Genomic DNA, 20958 nt, shown 5'->3' with positions numbered 1-20958 from the left:
TCGGATCTCGGTGTCGGGGATCCGTGGGGTCGGGTCTCAGTGTCGAGTCTCGGTGTCAGGTCTCGGTGTCGGGTCTCGGTGTCGGGTCTCGGTGTCAGGGATCCGTGGGGTCGGGTTTCGGTGTCGGGTCTCGGTGTCGGGGATCCGTGGGGTCGGGTCTCGGTGTGGGCAGTTGGGAGTCGGGTCTCAGTGTCGGGGCTTCATGGGGTCCCATGTGAGTTCAGGAGTCAGGAAGTTGGATCAGTCTCACCAGGAGGTCGCCAGACCTGTAAGCATACAGTACTTAAAAGAACATTGTTGGTAAATCTTAAAGTCTTAGAATTTAGATTTAAGTGTAGAACAATTATTACAGATGTAATGGATAGATCTACTGGGAGCAGCTTGTAAAGAGTCGACATGAGGTGTCACACTTTGGGAGGACAAATGTAAGAGACGGCAGGACCCAGAGGAACACTGATGTACAGAGGGATCTTAGGGTGCAAATCTATAGCTCCCTGATGATGGTGAAGACAGCAAGCAACACACTTGCCTTCATCAGTGGGGGTGTTAAGTATAAAAGTTGGGGAGTCATGTTGCAGTTGTATAAAACTATGGTTAGGCCACACTTGGAGTATTGTGTGTAGTTCTGGTCACCGCATTACAGGAAGGATGTGAAGGCTTTGGAGGGGTTGCAGAAGAGGTTCACCAGGACGTTGTCTGGATTACGGAATATTAGTTACAAGGAGAGGTTGGACAAAGTTGGATTGTTTTGTTTGAGGGTCAGAGGCTCAGGAGCCACCTGATAGATGTTGAAAAATTATGAGAGGCATAAATAGGGTAGATCGTCAGGTGGAAATGTCAAATACTAGAGGGCAGAGCTTTAAGGTGAGAGGGGGAAGTTTAAAGTAAATTTCCAAGGCAAGTTTTTTACAGAGACAGTGCTGGAATGCGATGCCGGGAGGAGCGTTGGAAGCAGATACAATAGCAATATTCAGCCGCATTGAGACAGCACCTGAACATGCAGAGGATGGAGGGAGATGGACCATGTGTGCACAGATGGGACTGGTTTGGTTTGGCATAGTGGTTGACGCAGATATTTGGTGGGCCGAAGGGCCTGTTTCTGTGCCGTATTGTTCTGCGTTCCGTGAATGTCTGTGTAGTTACAAATCAGTGCTGGCGACGCATGGATCCACATTTACACAATGGAGGTTTGTCATCAGGTGCACGACATGAATGAACAGCTCAGTGCTGGAGGGTGATTCATAGTCTGTGTCCTTACTGTTCAAACTCTGGGCTGCACTTTGAGTTAACGCACCCAAGTTGTGCTACTAATGGGGCTCAGGCTGAAAGTGATGGGTTGGTGCAGCTTGTTGGGAAAATTGTCGTTAAATTTGACCACTTTCTGCTGAGGGGGAGCAGGGTGAACTCCAGGAGTTGACAATCAGTAAATGAACAGCAGTGAACATCTTTACACAGAAAGCTTTTGGGCGGCACATTGACGCAGAGACTCGAGCCATGGCCTCACTGCCCTAGAGATCCCTGTTCAATCATGACCTCAGTGCTGTTTGTGTGGAGTTTGCAAGTTCCTCATGTGATCACATGGGTTTCCTCCTGGTGCTCCAGTTACCTCAACATCCCAAAGATGTGCGGATTCGTTCATTTATTGGCTGATGTAAACTGTCTCTGATGTGTAGGTGAGGGGTAGAGTCTGCGGGAGTGGATGAGAATGTGGCAAGAATGAAAAATGTGATTAACGTGGGATTGATGTCATTGGACAGATGATGGTCAGCAGGGACTCAGTGGGCCGAAAGGCCTGTTTCCGTGCTGTATCTCTCTGTGACTCCCTGATCCTTTCACATTGATGGGATATGGAGCACCTGCAGGAAGGCAGCGCAGTAGGTGGGAGCGGCGTGAGGACCTCCTCTTGCTTCTGCTTCCATCTCCATTGTCCTTAAGTCCCAGGTCGGTACTGGAACAGTGAGCTGGTTTTGGAAGCTGAGGACAGAGTCTGTTTGTGATTCACAAGGTCGTGTCAGATCCGATGATGAAGGACAAAACTTGTTGTTCGTCACATCTGCTTATATTTAAGGGAGTGTATTTGAGGGCTGTATTGGAGAGCAGGTGAGAGAGATGAATAATTTTAGCGGGGCTAGGAAGCCAAAGGTGGAGGTGAGCACTTGTTTGAACAGGATGGCCGCTGCAGAATATTACAGCTATAGACATATACCATGCCCAGCAAGGTGCCTACCTGAGCTAGCTGCATTTGCTTGTGTTTGGCCCATATCCCTCTCAATCTTTCAACCATGTACCTGTCCAAATGTCTTTTAAACCTTGTCATTGTAATATTGAGGTGAATGAAAGTCAAAGGTCAGACAACTGAGATGTTTAAAATGCAGGTGTAAATGCAGGTAGGGGAACAGGATGTGAATGAATCGTGGTGAAGGACCTGATCAGAAACGACCCTTTCAATGGTTTGAATTTATTTAGCAAACGCACATGGAGGGAAGGAAAGGAACAACCTCGTCTGTCAAATTCAGGCTTCTCTGAACAAGTGCAGTTCAGAGAGAGGCCAATCCCAGGAAACAGACAACGAAGTTTGTATCTCACCACAACTGCCAAAGAGTTAACACCAAAGCCCCATTACACAGACTGGCAGCTCAAGTCCATGATCTGTTCCAGATCTGTCCCACACGTCCCACTTCTGGCCACAGATCTCACATCACCAGTGTGGGCTTAATCACAAGGAATTCATTCTTCATGTCTACTGATCACCAGTTCTTGTTCCAAAGGATGTCTGGAAATGCACCCTGGTCAGATCAGCCACACTGGTGGAGGCAGGAAGCAGATGACCAGATGCAGATGACCAGACGACCAGATCCTGACAGGGGTGGTGTTTGCAGGGCAGAGAACTGGGCTGGAGATCAGGAAGGCAGGAGATGACACATGAATATGTTTCTTTTCAGTTGGGTGTCCACAACAGGGATGTGGTACTGATAGAAACAGTGCAGGAGAGCATGACCTGACCAGCACCAGACACACCTCAGAATGAGGGATCAACCTGGTGAAGCTACAAGGCAGGACCATTTCTATGACACAAACAGCTTGCAATAGACAGAGCTCAGCGATCCCACAGCCAGCGGACCAGATCTAAGCTCTGCAGTCCTGCCACATCCCTCACAAGTGGTGGTGGACAATGGAAAAACTCACTGCAGGAGCAGGCCCCACAAGTATCCCCGTTCTCAACGATGGGGGAGCCCAGCACATCAGTGCAATAGAGAAAGCTGAAGCGTTTGCAAGAATCAGACGGGTTACACCTGAGCTGGAGGGGGACTGATATCCTGGCAGGGAGATTTGCTAGAGATGCTTGGGAGGTTTAAACTAGTCTGGTGGGGGAATGGGAGCCAAAGTAGTCGTGAGGCAGGTGAGAAAGTTGTGGCAAATGTGGAAGTTAAAGCAAGCAACTTCAGTTGGCAGGACAGGGAGTGAGGAAGATCTAAAAGACTAAACTGCACTTACTGTAATGCACAGAGCCTGACAGGTGAGGCAGGTGGGGCAGGGTTCAGCACATGGGATGTGATATTGTAACTGCTACAGAGACGTGGTTGAGGGAGGGACAGGACTGGCAGCTCAATGTTCCAGGGTACAGGTGCGCTAGAGGTGGAGGTAAGAGTGGAGGGGCAGTGATGTTTTTGGTTAGGAAGAACATCACGGCAGTACCTAGAGGGGATATTCCCGTGGGATCATCCAGTAGGCCAGATGGGTAGAATTTAGGAATAACAAGGAGGTGGTCGATGCCAGTCTCCAGCCAATTTGATTCACTCCATGTGATATCCAGACACAGCTAAAGGCATTGGACACAGCAAAGGCTCTGGGCCCTGACAACATTCCAGCAGTAGTACTGAAGACTTGTGCTCCAGAACTTGTCGCACCGTTGGCCAAGCTGTTCCAGTGCAGCTACGACACTGGCATCTACCTGTGATGTGGAAAACTGCCCCGGCACATCCTGTCCACAAGAAACAGGACAAATCCAACCTGCCCAATTACCACCCCATGTGTCCACTCTCGCTCAAAGCAACGAGGTGGAAGGGAAAATCGACAGTGCCATCAAGTGGTATTTGTTCAGCAACAACCTGCTCACAGAAGCTCAGTTTGGGTTCCACCAAAGTCTCTCAGCTCCTGACCTCATTACACCCTTGGTGCAAACACGGACAAAGAGCTGAACTCCAGAAGTGAAGCGAGAGTGTCTGCCCTCGACATCAAGGCAGCATTTGATCAAGTCAGGCATCAGGAAAACCTGACTAAACTGAAGACAATGGGAATCAGGAGGAAAACCCTCCACTGATTTCATACCGAGCACAAAGGAAGATAGCTGTGGTGGTTGGAGGTCGATCATCTCAGCAGGAGTTCCTCAGGGGAGTGTCCGAGGACCAACCATCTTCAGCAGCTTCATCAATGTGCTTCCTTCAGTCACAGGGTCAGAAGATGAGGAGCTGGAGTGGGGAATGGGAAAGGGAACAAAATTGGCAGGACCAGGAGTGGAGTGGAAGGGGAGAGAGAGGGAAACACGGGAGGTAAGGGTCACCTGAAATTGGAAATTCAATGTTCAGACCATTGGGTTGTGGACTGCCCAGGTAGAGTATGAGGTGTTGCTGGAACTCACTATGACAGTGGAAGAGGCCAAGGATGAACAGTGTGGGAATGTGAAGGGTGAATGCAACCAGGATCATGGGACGGACATTACAGACGGAGCATCGATGACCAGCAAACCGTCTACCTTTTCTGCCCTTGGTCTCGTCGATGTAAAATGGCCACATTGGGAGCAGCAATTGCAGCAGACGAGGTTGGAGGAAGTGCACGTGAATCGTTGCCTCACCTGGAAGGACTGTTTAGGTCCCTGGATGGTGGTGAGGGAGGAGGTGTAGGGACGGGTTTACACAGGGAGGGGTGGATGGAACGGTGTGAGCAGATCAGGGAGTCACAGAAGGAGTGGGCCCTGCAAAAGGCAGAAGGGAGTGGGCAGGGGAAGATGTGACAGAGAACAGGCTCTTCAGCCCACCGTGTCTGCGCCATAGGCACTGCCAAATTAGACAAAATCTCTTCCGCCTGTATGTGATCCACATCTCTCCGTTCCCTGAATGTCCATGTACCCCTCACACCCCAATCGCCCCCTCACTTCCCTATCGCCTCTCACTCCCCAATCCCTCCTCACTCCCCAATCCCCCCTCATTTCCCTATCGCCCCTCACTCTCCAAATCCATAGAACCATAGAACCATACAGCACGAAACAGGCCCTTCGGCCCACCATGTTGTGTCGTCCATCAAACCACCCTCACACTATCTAACCCCTTCCTCCCGCATATCCCCCCATCCCACACTCCTCCATATGCCTATCCAACAAGCTCTTGTACCTGTCCAATGTATCTGCCTCCACCACCACCCCAGGCAGTGCATTCCATGCACCAACCACTCTCTGGGTGAAAAACCTCCCCCTGACATCTCCCCTGAACCTCCCACCCGTAACCTTAAAGCCATGCCCTCTCGTCTTGAGCATTGGTGCCCTGGGAAGGAGGTGCTGACTGTCTACTCTATCTATTCCTCTCAATATTTTATATACCTCTATTATGTCTCCTCTCATCCTCCTCCTTTCCAGTGAATAAAGCCTTAGCACCTTAAGCCTCTCCTCATATTCCATACTCTCTAATCCAGGCAGCATCCTAGTAAATCTCCTCTGCACCCTTTCCAATGCCTCCACATCCTTCCTATAATGAGGCGACCAGAACTGAACACAGAACACTGAACAAATCCTTCCCAATCCCCCCTCACTCCCCAAATCCCTCCTCACTCCCTAGCCCCCCTCACTGAAGCCCCCTCACTCCCCAAATTCCCCTTCACTCCCCAATCACCCCTCACTCCCCAGCCCCCTCACTGAAGCCCCCTCACTTCCCCAATCACCCCTCACTCCCTAGCTCCTTCAGTCCCCAAATCCCCCTCACTCCCCAGGCCCCCCTCACTGAAGCCCCCTCACTCTCCAAATCCCCTCACTCCCCAGCCCCCCACCCCTCATTGAAGCCCCCTCACTCTCCAAATCCCCTCACTCCCCAGCCCCCCACCCCTCACTGAAGCCCCCTCACTCCCCAAAGCCTGCATTTGGACACCTACACTCTGAGCTCACGTTGGGTTTCACTGGGATGCCATTTCATTGGGGGAGGTTGAGCTGTGCAGAGTCATCAGTCCCTCAGCACTGTGCGCTGTGGAACACAGGACAGCACAGCAGGGGAACAGGTCTTCTGTCTGTGCCAAACATGATGCCAATCTGCCCGCACATTGTCTATATCCCTGCATTTCCTTCCTATTCACCACTTCCCCAGCAGCACATTCCAGGTACCTACCACTTGTGTGAAAAACTTGCCTCATAAATCTTCTTTAAGCTTTCCCCCTCTCACCTTAAAGCTAAGCACTCTAGTATTTGACGTTTCCACCCTAGGAAAAAGATTGTCTACTCTATCTATGCCTCTCATAACCTTATAAACTTCTATCAGGTCTCCCCTCAGCCTCCACCGCTCCAGAGAAAACAACCCAAGTTTGTCCAACCTCTCCTGATAGCACCTGCCCTCTAATCCAGGCAGCATCCTGGGTAAACCTCTTCTGCACCCTCTCCTAAACCTCCACATCCTCCCTATTATGGGGCGAGCAGAATTGTACCCAATATTCCAAATGTGGCCTAACCAAAGTTTTATACAGCTGCAACATGACTTCCTGACTTTTATACTCAAACTGGACTGATAAAAGCAAGCGTGCCGTACACCTTCTTTACCACTCTACTTGTGTTGCCACTTTCCGGTAGCTATGGACTTGTAGCCCAAGATCCCACTTACATTAATACTCCAAAAGGTCCTGATTTGACCTCCCAAAGTGCAACACCTCACACTTGGCCTAATTAAACTTCATCTTCCTGTTCTCTGCCCACATTCCCAACTGATCAATATCCTGCTGAATTCTTTGACAACCTTCTTCACTATTCACAACTCCATCAGATTTTGTGTCATCTACAAACTTACCCATCAGTCCACCTACTTTTTCGTCCAAATCAGTAATTAACATCACAAACAGCAGAGGTCCCAGCACTGATCCCTGTAGTAAACCACTGGACACAGAACTCCAGTCAGAATAACACCCCTCCACCACCACCCTCTGTCTTCTGTGACCAAGCCAATCCTGAATCCAATCTTCCAAGTTACCGTGGATCCCGTGTTAACATAAAACATAGAACAACAAACAGTACAGCACTGGACAGGCCATTCAGCCCATGATGTTGCGCTGATCATGATGCCAATTTACACTAAATGTCCTCTTCCTGTACACCATCCACATCCCTCCATTCCCTGCATATTCATGTGTCTGTCTAAAGGCCTCTTAAACTCCACCAATCTGCCTGCTTCCTCTACTACCCGGTAACCCATTCCAGGCTCCCACCACTCTCTGTGTAAAGTACTTGCCCCTCATGTTGCCTTTAAACTTCCACCCCCCCCCCCCACCCTTAAAAGCATGTCCTCTGGTGTTTGACATTCCCACCCTGGGGAACAGATTCTGACTGTCTACCCTATCTATGCCTCTCATAATTTTAAAAAAGACTATCAGGTCTCCCCTCAGCCTCTGATGCTCTGGGGAGAAGAACCAAAGTTTGTCCAACCTCTCCTTATAGCTCACACCGTCTGATCCAGGCAGCATCCTGGTGAACCTCTGCTGCACCCTCGCCACAGTCTCCACACGCTTCCTGTAATGGGACGACCAGAACTGCACACAATACTCCAAGTGTGGTCTGACTAGAGTTTTATACAGCTACAGCATGACTTCCTTACCCTTATACTCAATACCCCTACCAATGAAGGCAAGCGTGCCGTACGCCATGTAAGGAGCATGCCATGTTCCTCAATCTGCCAGATTAGTCTACCACGAGGGACCTTGTTGAAATCTTTACTGCAACCCATGTCTGCTGCTCTACCCTTATTAATCATTTTCATCAGCTCCTCAAAAAAACTCAATCAAGTTTTTAAGACATGACCTCCCTCCAACAAAGAATTTTCTCCAATAATTCACTTCCCACTGATGGAATGCTCACCATCTTATAATTTCCTGGTTTGTCTGTATTGCCTTTCTTCAATGTAGGAACAACAGTGACTATTCTCCAGTTCTCTGGGACCTCTCCTGTGACTGAAGAGGATAAAAAGATCTCTGTCAAGTCCCCAGCAATTGCTCAGATGAAGGATGCTGCCTGGATTAGAGAGCATGTGCTATAAGGAGAGGTTGGACAAACTTGGGTTGTTTTCTCTGCAGTGGCAGAGGCTGAGGGGGAGACCTGATAGAAGCTAATAAGATTATGAGAAGCATGGATAAAGTAGACAGTTGGTATCTGTTTCCCAGGGTCAAACTGTCCAATACTCGAGGACATGCATTTAAGTCAAGAGGGGGTAAGTACAAAGGAGATGTGTGGGGCAAGTTTTTTTACACAGAGAGCTGTGGGTGCCTGGAATGTGCTGCCAGGGGTGGTGGCGGAGGCAGATATGATGGAGGTGTTTAAGAGGTTCTTAGATAGGCACATGAATGTGCGGGGAGTGGAGGGATGTGGACATTGTGTCGGCAGAAGGAATTAGTTTAGTTCTGTATTTAATTACTAGTTTAATTAGTTCGGCACAACATGGTGGGCCGAAGGGCCTGTTCCTGTGCTGTGCTGTTCTGTCTTTCTTGGTCCTGAATTCTGACCAGTTGGTCTTTAAATAACTCCCACATGTCAGATGTGGACTTGCCCAGTTCCAGCCTCTCCTTGTATACTCTCCCCAGCTCCTGCCTAATCAGATCAGTTTGTTGTCACATACACCAGGGTGCAATGGAATTTCTTGCTCGCGTGAAGCTCATAGAGCAAACAGTAAACAGTAAATAATAAATACATTAAATACAGTGACGAGCACACAACAGAAGGGTACAGAGACTGTCATGCAGTCTGAAGTCGTGCTGAACAAAATGCTGCAGTGACAACGACAGAATAACTGAGGGAGGAAGAATTAAAAGTCTGAGAACTTGGCAGAACCAGCAGGAAGGGGATATGGAAGAGGTGATTAGTTCAGGAGTCTGACAGCAGTGGGGAAGAAACTGTTCTTGAGTCTGGTTGTCCAGGTTTTCAAGCTCCTGTATTTCCTCCCAGAAGGTAGAAGAGAGAAAATGGAATGGCCAGGGTGTCAGGTATCCCTGTTAGCCTTCCTGAAGCAACGCATCATGAGGATAGTGAGATCAGTGTGGGATATTCAAACGTGTTAGGGCTTTTTGAGATCAAGAAGGAGATGATGATGGTCCTTTGTGGAAGGAGATGGTCTCTGGAAGGCCATCAAGGTGGATGTGGATGTCACCAGGACCTGATGGGATCTATCCCAGGTTATTGGGAGAGGCAAGAGAGGAGATTGCTGGGGCCTGGACCAAGAGTTTTGTGTCCTCTCAGGCAATGTCATAGAGTCATAGAGCACTGCAACACAGAAACAGGCCCTTCAGCCCGTCAAGTCCATGCTGACCTGATCTTTGGTCTAATCCCACCTACCTGCACCCATAAAGTCATAAAGGACTGGAGGACTAGAGAGTAGCCAATATTGTTTCTTTGTTCAAGAAGGGAAGTAGGGATAATCCAGGTAATGATAGGCCAGTGAGCCTCACGTCAGTGGTAGGGAAGCTATTGGAGAGGATTATGAGGTGAAAAAATGTTATTCACATTTGGGAGAACATGGACTAATTAAGGACAGTCAGCATGGCTTTGTGCAGGACAGGTCATGTCTTACAAACTTGATTGAGGTTTTTGAAGAGGTTGCAAGGTGATTGATGAGGGCAGGGCAGCGGATGTTGTCTTCATGAATTTTAAGTAAGGTGTTTGACAAGGTCCCTCACGGGAGACTGATCCAGGAGATTAAGGTGCACAGGATCCACGGTGACTCAATAGTTTGGATTTAGAATTGGCCTGCCATAGAAGACAGAGGGTAGTGGTGGAAGGGTGTTGTTCCAACTGGAGGTCTGTGACCAGTGGTGTTCCACAGGGATCAGTGCTGGGACCTCTGTTTTTGTGACTTGTATCAATGACTTGGATGAAAAAGTAGATGGGTTGGTTAGTAGGTTTGCAGTGGACACAAGTGTTGGTGGAGCCACAGACAGTGAAGAAGGTCATCAAAGGAAGCAGCAGGATACAGAGTCATCATGTAATAGAGCACAGAAGCAGGCCCTTAGGCCCAACTCGTCCATGCAGACCGTGGCGCCCACCAAGCCAGACCCATTTGGCCCATGTCTTTCTAAACCCTTCCTATCCATGTACACATCCAGCTGTCTTTTAAATGTTGTTACTGTGCCTGCTTCTGGCAGTTCATTCCACATACTCACCACTCTTTGTGTGAAGATCTTTTCAATCTTTCACCTCTCACATTCAGGTCAGTTACAGATATGGGCAGAGAAATGACAGATGGAATTTAATCCGGGCAAGTGTGAGATGTTGCACTTTGGGAGGTCAAATTTAAGGGAAAGTATACAGTTAATGGCAGGACCCTTAACAGTGTTGATGTACAGAGGGACCTTGGGGTCCAAGTCCATAGCTCCCTGAAAGTGACAATGCGAGTAGAGTGAGTGGTAAAGAATGTGTGGCATTCTTACCTTCATTGCCAATGGCAAAGAGTATAAGAGTCAGGAAGCCATGATGCAGCTGTATAAAATGTTGGTTAGTCCACACTTGGAGTATTGTGTGCAGTTCTGGTCACCCCATCGCAGGAAGGATGTGGAGGCTTTGGAGAGGGTGCAGAAGAGGTTCACCAGGATGCTGCCTGGATTAGAGGGGATGTGCCATCGAGGGGTTGGACAAACTTTGGTGGTTTTCTATGAGCGGTGGCAGGAAGACCTGACAGAAGTTTATAAAATGATGATAGGCATCGAGAGGGTAGGCAGCCAGAATCTTTTTCCCAGGGTAAAAATGTTGAATACTAGAGGGCATAGCTATAAGGTGAAAGGCGACGTGATTAAAGGAGATGTGTGAGACAAGTGGTGGGTGCCTGGAACGGGCAGCCAGGGGTGGTGGTCGAAGCAAATATGACTGTGTTGTTCAAGAGCCTTTTAGGTAGGCACAGCCGTATGCAGGGAATGGAGGGATTTGGATCATGTACAGAAGGGATGAGTTTTAATTGGCATTCAAGAAAGGGCCTGTTCCTGTGCTGTACTGTTCTACATTCCATGTTCTGTGTTCTAAGATGGACTGGATGGAAGGAAGTCAAAGTCAAAGCCGAGTTTATTGTCACATGCACAGGTCCATGTGTGCACGGGCACAATGAAAATCTTACTCGCAGCAGCATCACAGGCACAGAGCATCAGACAAGCAGCATTCATGAGAAAAACATAAATTAAACATAAATTATACACAATTTTGAAAGAAAGAACACAATTAGAACAAAAAAAACACGAAGTCTATTTTAGTGCAAAGTGATCAAAGTGGTCACGGTGTTGCTGAACTGTAGTGATGAGGGCTGTGCCGGTTGGTTCAAGAACCGAATGGTTGAAGGGAAGTAGCTGTTCCTGAACCTGGTGGTGTGGGACTTCAGGCTTCTGGACCTCCTGCCCGATGGGAGCTGCGAGAAGATGGCACGGCCCAGATGGTGGGGATCTTTGATGGATGTTGCCTTTACTTTAAAACTTTATTTATACAGCTCGGTAACAGGCACTTCCAGCCCAGTGAGTCTGCGCCGCCCAATTACACCCATGTTAACCTACCCATATGTCTTTGAAATGTGGAAGGAAATTGGAGGACTCAGAGGAAACCCACGCAGACACGGGGAGAATGTACAAACTCCCTACAGACAGTGACAAGAATTGAACCCCGATTTCTGGCGCTGTAATAGCGTCATGGTAACCACTACGATACCATGCCGCCCTTCTTGAGGCAGCGCCTCCTGTAGATACTACTGATGGTGGGGAGGGATGTGCCCGTGGTGTATTGGGCTGAGTCCACTACTCTCTGCAGCTCCTTGCGTTCTTGTACATTCGAGTTGCTGTCCCGGACCGTGATGCAACCAGTCAAGACACTTTCAACAGCACATCTGTAGAAGTTTGTTAGAGTGCTCGGTGACAAGCCGAACCTCCTTAATGTCCAAAGAAAGTAAAGACACTGGCGTGCCTTCCCTGTGATTGCATCTATGTGCTGGGCCCAGGACAGGTCATCAAATATGTTAATGCCCAGGAATTTAAAGCTGCTGACCTCCTCCACCGCCGATCCCCCAGTGCAGACTGGTGCATGTTCACCCTCCTTCCCCTTCCTGAAGTCAGCGAGCAGCTCTTTACTTTTGCTGATGTTGAGTGAGAGGTTGTTGTTACACCACCACTCAACCTGGTGTCCTACCTCACTCTGGTAAGCTGACTCATCGCTGCCTGTGATTTGTCAACAACAGTGGTGTCGTTGGCGAACTAGAAGATGGCATTGGAGCTGTGCTTAGCAACACAGTCATGTGTGTATAGTGAGTAGAGCAAGGGGCTGAGCATGCAGCCTTGAGGTGCACCTGTGTTGATGGTCAGTGAGGAGGAAGTGTTGTTACCGATCCTCACTGATTGAGGTCTGCTGATGAGGAAGTCGAGGATCCAATTGCAGAGGGAGGTGCAGAGGTCCAGGTCTTGAAGCTCGATGATGAGTTTGGATGGGATGATTGTGTTGAACACCGAGCTGTGGTCAATGAACAGCAGGCTTTCCTGTTATCCAGATGGTCCAGAGCAGAGTGAAGAGCCAGAGAATCACATCTGCTGTTGACTTGTTGTGGCGGGAGGCAAAGTGGAGCAGATCCAAGTCACCTCTGAGGCTGGAGTAGATTTGTGCCATAACCAACCTCTCGAAGGTCGATGTAAGCGTTACCGGACTGTGGTCATTGAGGCAGGTCACCTCGTTCTTCTTGGGCACCAGAACAATAGATGCCTTTTGGAAGCAGGTGGAAACCTCAGACCACAGAAGCGAGAGGTTGAATATGTCCGTAAATACTCCAGCCAATTGGTCCCCACTGATCTCTAGTCCTCAACCAAGTACGCCATCTGGACCAGATGCCTTGCATGGGTTCACCCTCCTGAAGGATGCCTGGACGTCGGCCTCAGAGACTGAGATTACAGGATCATCTGGAGATATGAGGGCTCGTGTGGGTGTATCATAGTTCTCCCTATCAAAGCGTGTGTAAAGGACATTGAGCTCATCCAGGAGTGGTGGGTCATTGTCACTTACACTACCCGATCTCGCAGTCTGTGAAGAACTGAGTCTGTGAAGGACTGGGCAGTGTTTCCCACTCTCTGCAGGTTCTGTTGGTCCAGAGCAGAACAGTTGCTGTTACCAGGCTGAGATGCAACCCGTCAGGATACTTTCTACAGCGCATCTGTAGAGCTTCGAGAGGATCCTGATGGACAAGCCAAATTTTCTCAGATGCCTAAGAAAGTACATTTGCCGATGCACTCTCACGATAATTCTCGATGCGCTCTCTCGATGCGCTCTCTTGATGACTGCATCAGTGTGAGGGAGCAGGTGAGATCGCTGGCGATATGGAACTTGAAGCTGTCGATCATCTCTACAAGCAGTTCCATTGATGGGGACAGGGTTGTGTTTACCCCCCACCCTCCAACCCCTCCACCCCTTCTTAGGTTAATAATGAGCCCTTTCGTCTTGCTGACATTAAGGACTAGGTTGTTGTTCTGACAACATTGACACAAGGTTCCCTGTACTGTACTCTGTACCGTTGCTCTTTCCTGTACTCTGTCTCATCATTGTCATTGACTGGCCAGTAACAGTGTTGTCATCAAGTGAACATAAAGATGGAGTTAGCACTGTATCTGGCCACACAGTCATGGGTACACAGGGAGTAAAGCAGGGAGCTGAGCACACAGCCCAAGGGGGCACCAGTGTTGAGGGTCAGGGTGGATGGAATGTTATGACCAACTCTAACCAGCTGAGGTCGGCCAGTCAGAGGGTCCAGAAGCCAGTTACAGGTGGCACCAGGAGTTCAGAGATAAGCCTATTGTATAGTATGGTGGTGAAGGCTGAGCTATTATTAATGATTGACATGTGTACTATTGTTGAGGTAACCCAGAGCTGAGCATTGTGCAAGGGAGGCGGATCCTCTGTAGACTTACTTTTCCTGCACAACAAATTGCAGGGGGTCTGGATTGTCTGGGAGACTAGTGCTGATCCGGGCCATTACCGATCTCTCAAAGCATTGCATTCTGGTCCACGTGAGAGCTCCTGTAGTCACTGAGATGGGACACTTCACTTTTTGTGGGGTCTGGAATGATGGAGATTCCCTTGAAACAGATGGGGACAGGAGAACGTTGAAGATGTGGATGAGGACAGTTTACCTTGGTGAAAACAGATCTGACTTCTGTGAGGGACAGAGCTGGCAGGGGATGGGGGGATGTAGGGGGTGAGAAGATAACTTGGTGGTACTTTACCTGCTCAAAACAGACATAAAAGTCATTGAGCTCATCTGGTAAAAATGTGCCGTGCCAGAGATTGTCCCCGATTTCAGCTTGTAGCCCGTGATGGTATTCAGGCCCTGCCACAGTCCCCTGGCATCCGCTGACTGAATTGAGCCTCTGGTTTGCTCTGGTATTCTCGTGGTGTCCCTGACAGCTTTACAGAGATGTAACTTGGCTTTCTTGTACAGAAAGTGGATCTCCCTGTTCATCCAAGGTATCTGTTTATGATAGACCCTATTTGTCCTGTTTGGAATGCTATCATCAACACCTTCATTGATGAAACTAGTAATAGCCAAGGTGTCCCTACAGGCTGGTTGAAGTGCTTTTGAACATGTTCGAGGAAGTTCTGAAGTAGGCACATAGCCTGCTCAGACTACTGCTGTAATACTCCTTTCATTGATGCCTTGCACTTCAATCTCTATCCATAATACTGTTGCAATGAGCCTTTCTACAATTTTGCATCTTTTCTCCAGGGCCAGACTTATCCTTGTCCAATACTATCTGAAAACTTACGGAGTTCTGTTCACTGTTCTCAAAATGCTCTCCCACTGAAACTCTGATCTCCTGGCCAGGCTCATTTCCCAACACAAGGTCTAGTATGGCCCCTACCCTAGTTGGATTATCTACATACTGTGTCAAGAAACTCTCCAGGATGCACCTAACATTTCTGCCCCAACCAAGCCTCCGGCACTAAGGGAGTCCCAGTCAGTACTGGGGAAATTAAAGTCACCCACAACAGCTGCTGCTTTTACGTCTTTCCATAATCTGCTGTTCCTCCTTCTCCCGCCGGTTATTGGGAGACCTGCGGTACAACCCCATCACGGTGATTGCACCTTTCTTATAGCTGAGGTCTACCCACATTGTCTCTCCGGATGTGCTTTCCAGGATGTCCTGCTGTGCTGCTGTGACGTTCTCCCTGATCAGTAATGCGACTCCCCCACCTCTTCTACACCCCTCTCTATCGTGTCTGAAACATCTGAATCCGGGAACGTTGAGCTGCCAGTCCTGCCCTTTTCTCAACCGGGTCTCTGTAATGGCAACAACGTCGTAGTTCCATGTACTGATCCAGGCTCTAAGTTCAACTACCTCACCTGAAATACTCCTTGCATTGAAATAGCACACTCCAGCTCATCAGTCCCATCGTGTTCATTAACCTGGCCCTGTCTGTCCATCCTTTTAGACTTATTTGACATAACTTCTCCCTTCCCCTCACTTGCTGACCTACTGCTCTGTTTCCCACCCCCCTGCCATCCTAGTTAAACCCTCCCGAGTCACACCAGCAAAAGTTGGTGCCGCTCCACTTTTGGTGCAACCCAAACCTCTTGCACAGGTCCCACCTGCCCTGAGAGAGAGCCCAGTGATCCCTGTACCTAAAGCCCTCCCTCCTGCACCATTCCCTGAGTCACACATTTAACTGGACTATCTTCCTATTCCTTGCTTTACTAGTAAGTGGCGCAGGGAGTAATCCTGAGATTACATCCCCAGATATCCTACTTTTTAACTTTCTCCCTAACTCCCTAAATTCTCTTTGTTGGACCTCATCTCTCTTCCTGCCGATGTCATTGGTCCCAATAGGGACCACATCCTCAGTGTCTGCTCACCCTCCCCTCTCTGAATGTCCTGTGTCCACTCAGAGATGTCTTGATCCTGGCACCAGGGAGGCAATTCACCATCCTGGAGTCTCGCTCATGGCCACAGAATCAGCTGTCTGTGCCCCAGACTGAAGAGTCTCCTATCACTATCATTTGCCCAGTCCTTGACCTACCCGGCCAGTCATGGTGCTGCCGATCTGGCTGCTGCTGTCAGTTACTCCTGAGGCCATCCCTCCCCCAACAGTATACTGTTCAAGAGGGGAACTGCCACAGGAGAATCCTGCACTGGGTGAGCATTTTGGAGACAGTGACAACAAATCCATGACCTTTACCCTTGCCTTGGAGAGGGATAGGAGCAGACGATATGGGAAAGTATTTAATTGGAGGACGGGGATTTATGATGCTATTAGGCAGGAGCTTGGGAGTGTAAATTGGGAGCAGATGTACTCAGAGAAATGCACAATGGAAATGTGGAGGTTGTTTAGAGTTCACTTGCATGGGGTTCTGGGTAGCTTTGTCCCATTGAGGCAGGAAATGAATGGTAGGGTGAAGGAACCATGGTTGACAAGAGATGTGGAATATCTAGTGAAGAGGAAGAAAGAAGCATTACATAAGGTTTAGGAAGCAAGGATCAGACAGGGCTCTAGAGAGTTACAAGGTAGCCAGGAAGGAGCTTAAGAATGGACTTAGGAGATCTGGAAGGGGGCATGAGAAGGCCTTGTCGAGTAGGATAAAGGAAAACCTCAAGGCTTTCTACTCATATGTGAAGAACAGGAAGATGACTAGAGTGAAGGTCGGACCGATTAGGGATAGAGGAGGAAACATGTGCCTGGAGTCGGAGCGGAGAAGGTGGGAAGTCCTTAATGAATACTTTGCTTCAGTATTCTCCTGTGAGAGAGGCCGTGGTGTGTGTGAGAACAGTGTAAAGCAGACTGATAAAATAGAACATGTTGATGTTATAAGAAAGAGAACGTGCTGGAACTTTTTGAAAAACATTAGGATAACTAAATCCCTGGAGCTGGATGGGATTTATCCCAGGATACTACGGGAAGTGAGGGAAGAGATTTCTGGCCCTTAGCAATGATCTTTGCATCCTCACTGGCCACAGGAGTAGTACCAGATGATTGGAGGGTAGTAAAATTTACTCCTTTGTTCAAGAAAGGGATTAGGGCTACCCTGGGAATTATAGACCAGTGAGTCTTACTTCAGTGGTGGGCAAATTATTGGAAAAGATTTGTAGGGACAGGATTTATGAGCATTTGGAGAAGCATGGTTTCTGATTAGGGACAGTCAGCATGGCTTTGTGAGGGGCAGGTCGTGCCTCACGAGCCTGATTGAATTCTTTGAGGATGTGACAAAACACGTTGATGAAGGTAGAGCAGTGGATGTGGTGTACGTGGACTTCAGCAAGGCATTTGACAAGGTTCCCTATGGTAGGCTCATTCAGGAAGTCATGAGGCATGGGATCTATGTAGACTTAGCTGTGTGGATTCAGAATTGGCTTGCCTGTAGAAGACAGAGGGTGGTTGTAGATGGAGCGTATTCTGCCTGGAGGTCAGTGACCAGTGGTGTTCTGCAGGGATCTGTTCTGGGACCCCTGCTCTTTGTGATTTTTATAAATGACTTGGATGAGGAAGTGGAAGGGTGGGTTGGTAAGTTTGCAGATGACACAAAGGTTGGTGGTGTTGTGGATTGTGTGAAAAGGTTGTCGAGGGTTACAACAGGTCATTGATAGGCTGCAAAGCTGGGCTGAGGAGTGGCAGATGGAGTTCAACCCAGAAAAGTGTGAAGTGATTCACTTTGGAAGGTCAAATTTGAAGGCAGAATACAGGGTTAAGGGCAGGATTCTTAGCAGTGTGGAGGGACAGAGGGATCTTGAGATCCAAGTCCATAGATCCCTCAAAGTTGCTGCGCAGGTTGATAGGGTGGTTAAGAAGGCGTATGGTGTGCTGGGCTTCATTAGTAGGAGGACTGAGTTCAAGAGCCGTGAGGTAATGTTACATCTCTACAAAACTCTAGATAAACCACATTTAGAATATTGTGTTCAGTTCTAGTCACCTGACTATAGGAAAGATGTGGAAGCTTTAGAAAGGGTGCAGATGAGATTTACCAGCATGCCACATTGATTGGAGAGCATGTCTTAGGAGGATAGGTTGAGTGAGCTAGGACTTTTCTCTTTGGAGAGAAGGAGGATGAGAGGCGACTTGACAGAGGTGTACAAGGTGATAAGAGGCATAGATTGAGTGGACAGCCAGAGGCTTTTTCCCAGGGCGACAATTAGGAGGCATAATTTTAAGGTGATTGGAAGGGGGATATCAGAGGTACGTTTTTTACACCGAGAGTGGTAGGTGTGTGGAACGTACTGCCAGGGGTACTGGTGGAGGCAGATACAATAGAGACATTTAAGAGACTCTTAGATAGGCACAATGATAGAAAAATGGAGGGGTATGTGGGAGGGAATAGTTCAATTGACCTTAGAGTAGGTTAAAAGGTCGGCACCTGTAATGTTCTATGTTCTATGTGCCTGCCCATCCTGGTGCTTTCCCATCCATCTGACTGAACCTTTGTGTGACCACCACCCAGAATCTCTGGTCCAGAAAACTCTTTGCCTCCTTAACAGTTTACAACTGACATATTCTCTCTGCTTTGGCCCAGGGTTGTTCACTCTGACCTCAGTCCTGTGCTCTATGTTACCTCAAGTCTTTGCGTGAGGAGGTCCGTACCATCAGTCCATCTTCTCACCCAGAGTTAGAGCCAGCAGGCTATTCCACACTGAGTGGCAAGGTTTTGAGATTGAGGGTATTCTTATTAAACTTGGGAAAATAATTCAGGAAGGACTATTATGAACAATATTTGTGAACAAGGCGGATGAGCTTAGAGCTTGGATCGATACTTGGAGCTATGATGTGGTGGCCATTACGGAGACTTGGATGGCTCAGGGACTGGAATGGTTGATCCAAGTGCCGGGTTTTAGATGTTTCAGGAAGGACAGGGAGGGAGGCAAAAGAGGTGGGGGAGCGGCACTGTTGATCAGAGATAGTGTCACGGCTGCGGAAACGGTGGACGTTGTGGAGGGATTGTCTACGGAGTCTCTGTGGGTGGAGGTTAGGAACAGGAAGGGGTCAATAACTTTACTGGGTGTTTTTTATAGGCCGCCCAATAATGACAGGGTTATTGAGGAGCAGATAGGGAAGCAGATCCTAGAAAGCTGTGATTATTCTGTTGTTATTAATGGTAGGACTCTTGGTGGTGTGGAGGATCAGAGGGATCTTGGGGTCTGAGTCCACAGGACACTCAAATTGGCTGCACGGGTTGACTCTGTGGTTAAGAAGGCATATGGTATATTGTCCTTCAATCGGGGAATTGAATTTAGGAGCTGAGAGGTATTGTTGCAGCTATATAGGTCCCTGGTCAGACCCCACTTGGAGTACTGTGCTCAGTTCTGGTCGCCTCACTACAGGAAGGATGTGGAAGCCATAGAGAGGGTGCAGAGGAGATTTACAAGGATGCTGCCTGGAATGCGGAGCATGCCTTATGAAAGCAGGTTGAGGGAACTCGGCCTTTTCTCCTTGGAGAGACGGAGGATGAGGGGGTCCTGGTAGAGGTGTATAAGATGATGAGAGTTATTGACCGGGTAGGTAGTCAAAGGCTTTTCCCCAGGGCTGAAATGGTGGCCACAAGAGGACATAGGTTTAAGGTGCTGGGGAGTAGATATAGAGGAGATGTCAGGGGTGTTTTTTACTCAGAGAGTGGTGAGTGTGTGGAATGGGCTGCCGGCAACGGTGGTGGAGGTGGATACGATAGGGTCTTTTAAGAGACTGTTAGATAGGTACATGGAGCTGAGAAAAATAGAGGGCTATGGGTAAGCCTAGTAATTTCTAGGGTAGGGACATGTTTGGCACAGCTTTGTGGGCCGAATGGCCTGAATTGTGCTGTAGTTTTTCTATGTTCTATGTTTCTATGTTCTAATCATTGTTAAAATTTCGGTTGTTTTTGTAACTGGTATTTACTGTCCTGTTTTGACAGCTGCCAATACTTACTCCAGGTGAAAGGGAGGGATTATGTCAACAGCATCCAGGAATTGCATTCCCATACCTTGGAGTCAACGGTGGGCAAGTTAGCATTTGTGTGTCCTTCATCTGATTGGCTATTTTGTTGGGGATGTCTATGTGCATATCCCTGCACAGATATGTGAGCATGTGTGTATGTGAAGCCACAATATACACACTTGCTTCATATGTGCATGTATACCATGTGTGCATGTGTGAGAGAGAGAATGTAAGGATATGTTTATGTTATTGTGGCCTGTGTCTGGAATGTACATCTGTGTGTTCATATGGTCCATGGTGCATGTGTATGTTTGTGTGTGTGTCTGATTGTCAATATGTGTGTCATTGTGAATGTGTTTGTGTATATGTGTGTGTCTGTATGTGTGTGTGTGTGTTCATAAGTATGTGTGCGTCAGGTGAGTGTGTGATTACGACAGGATGTGTCTGTTGGATGTGTCAGATTATTGTGTTACATTTGGGGCGCGTTTGTGTGTTTCAGGGTGTGTGTGCGTGTGTGTGTGCATGTGTGTGTGTGTGTGTGTGTGTGTGTGTGTGCGAGCGCGCGTGCGCACACGCCGCACGTGTGTTTGGCATGGGAGGATTTGTCTTTGTGTCAGGCCATGTGTGTTGTCCAAGGCATTCAACTTGTTTTCTTGTAGTTTCAGGGCAGCCCTCAGCCAAGAACAACTACCAGCCAAGGTGTGTCCTTCACAATGAAACATCACACAAAGTTCTTACATTGAGTTATTGTTAAGATGCTTTTTTTTGAACTTCTCACCCAAATCTAGGAGTGCGTAGGGCGATGAGATCATGGTCTCCAGCTGTTCTAG

At 48.4% G+C, this 20958-nt stretch overlaps 1 protein-coding gene across 1 annotated transcript in view; it reads left to right on the top strand.

Moving 5' to 3' along the window:
* The window catches only part of LOC127580150 (baculoviral IAP repeat-containing protein 7-like), a 49879-nt gene that overhangs the window by 17780 nt on the left and 11141 nt on the right, over positions 1-20958 (top strand). Inside the window, exon 3 of the mRNA XM_052033362.1 lies at positions 20106-20191. Coding sequence (XP_051889322.1) covers positions 20106-20191 — 86 coding nt within the window. The remainder of the gene's footprint in view (positions 1-20105; positions 20192-20958) is intronic.

The sequence above is a fragment of the Pristis pectinata genome, chromosome 18, assembly GCF_009764475.1.
Source record: "Pristis pectinata isolate sPriPec2 chromosome 18, sPriPec2.1.pri, whole genome shotgun sequence".
Taxonomy (NCBI): domain Eukaryota; kingdom Metazoa; phylum Chordata; class Chondrichthyes; order Rhinopristiformes; family Pristidae; genus Pristis; species Pristis pectinata.
Note: the sequence above shows the minus strand (reverse complement) of the source record. Positions and strands in the feature narration are given on the sequence as shown.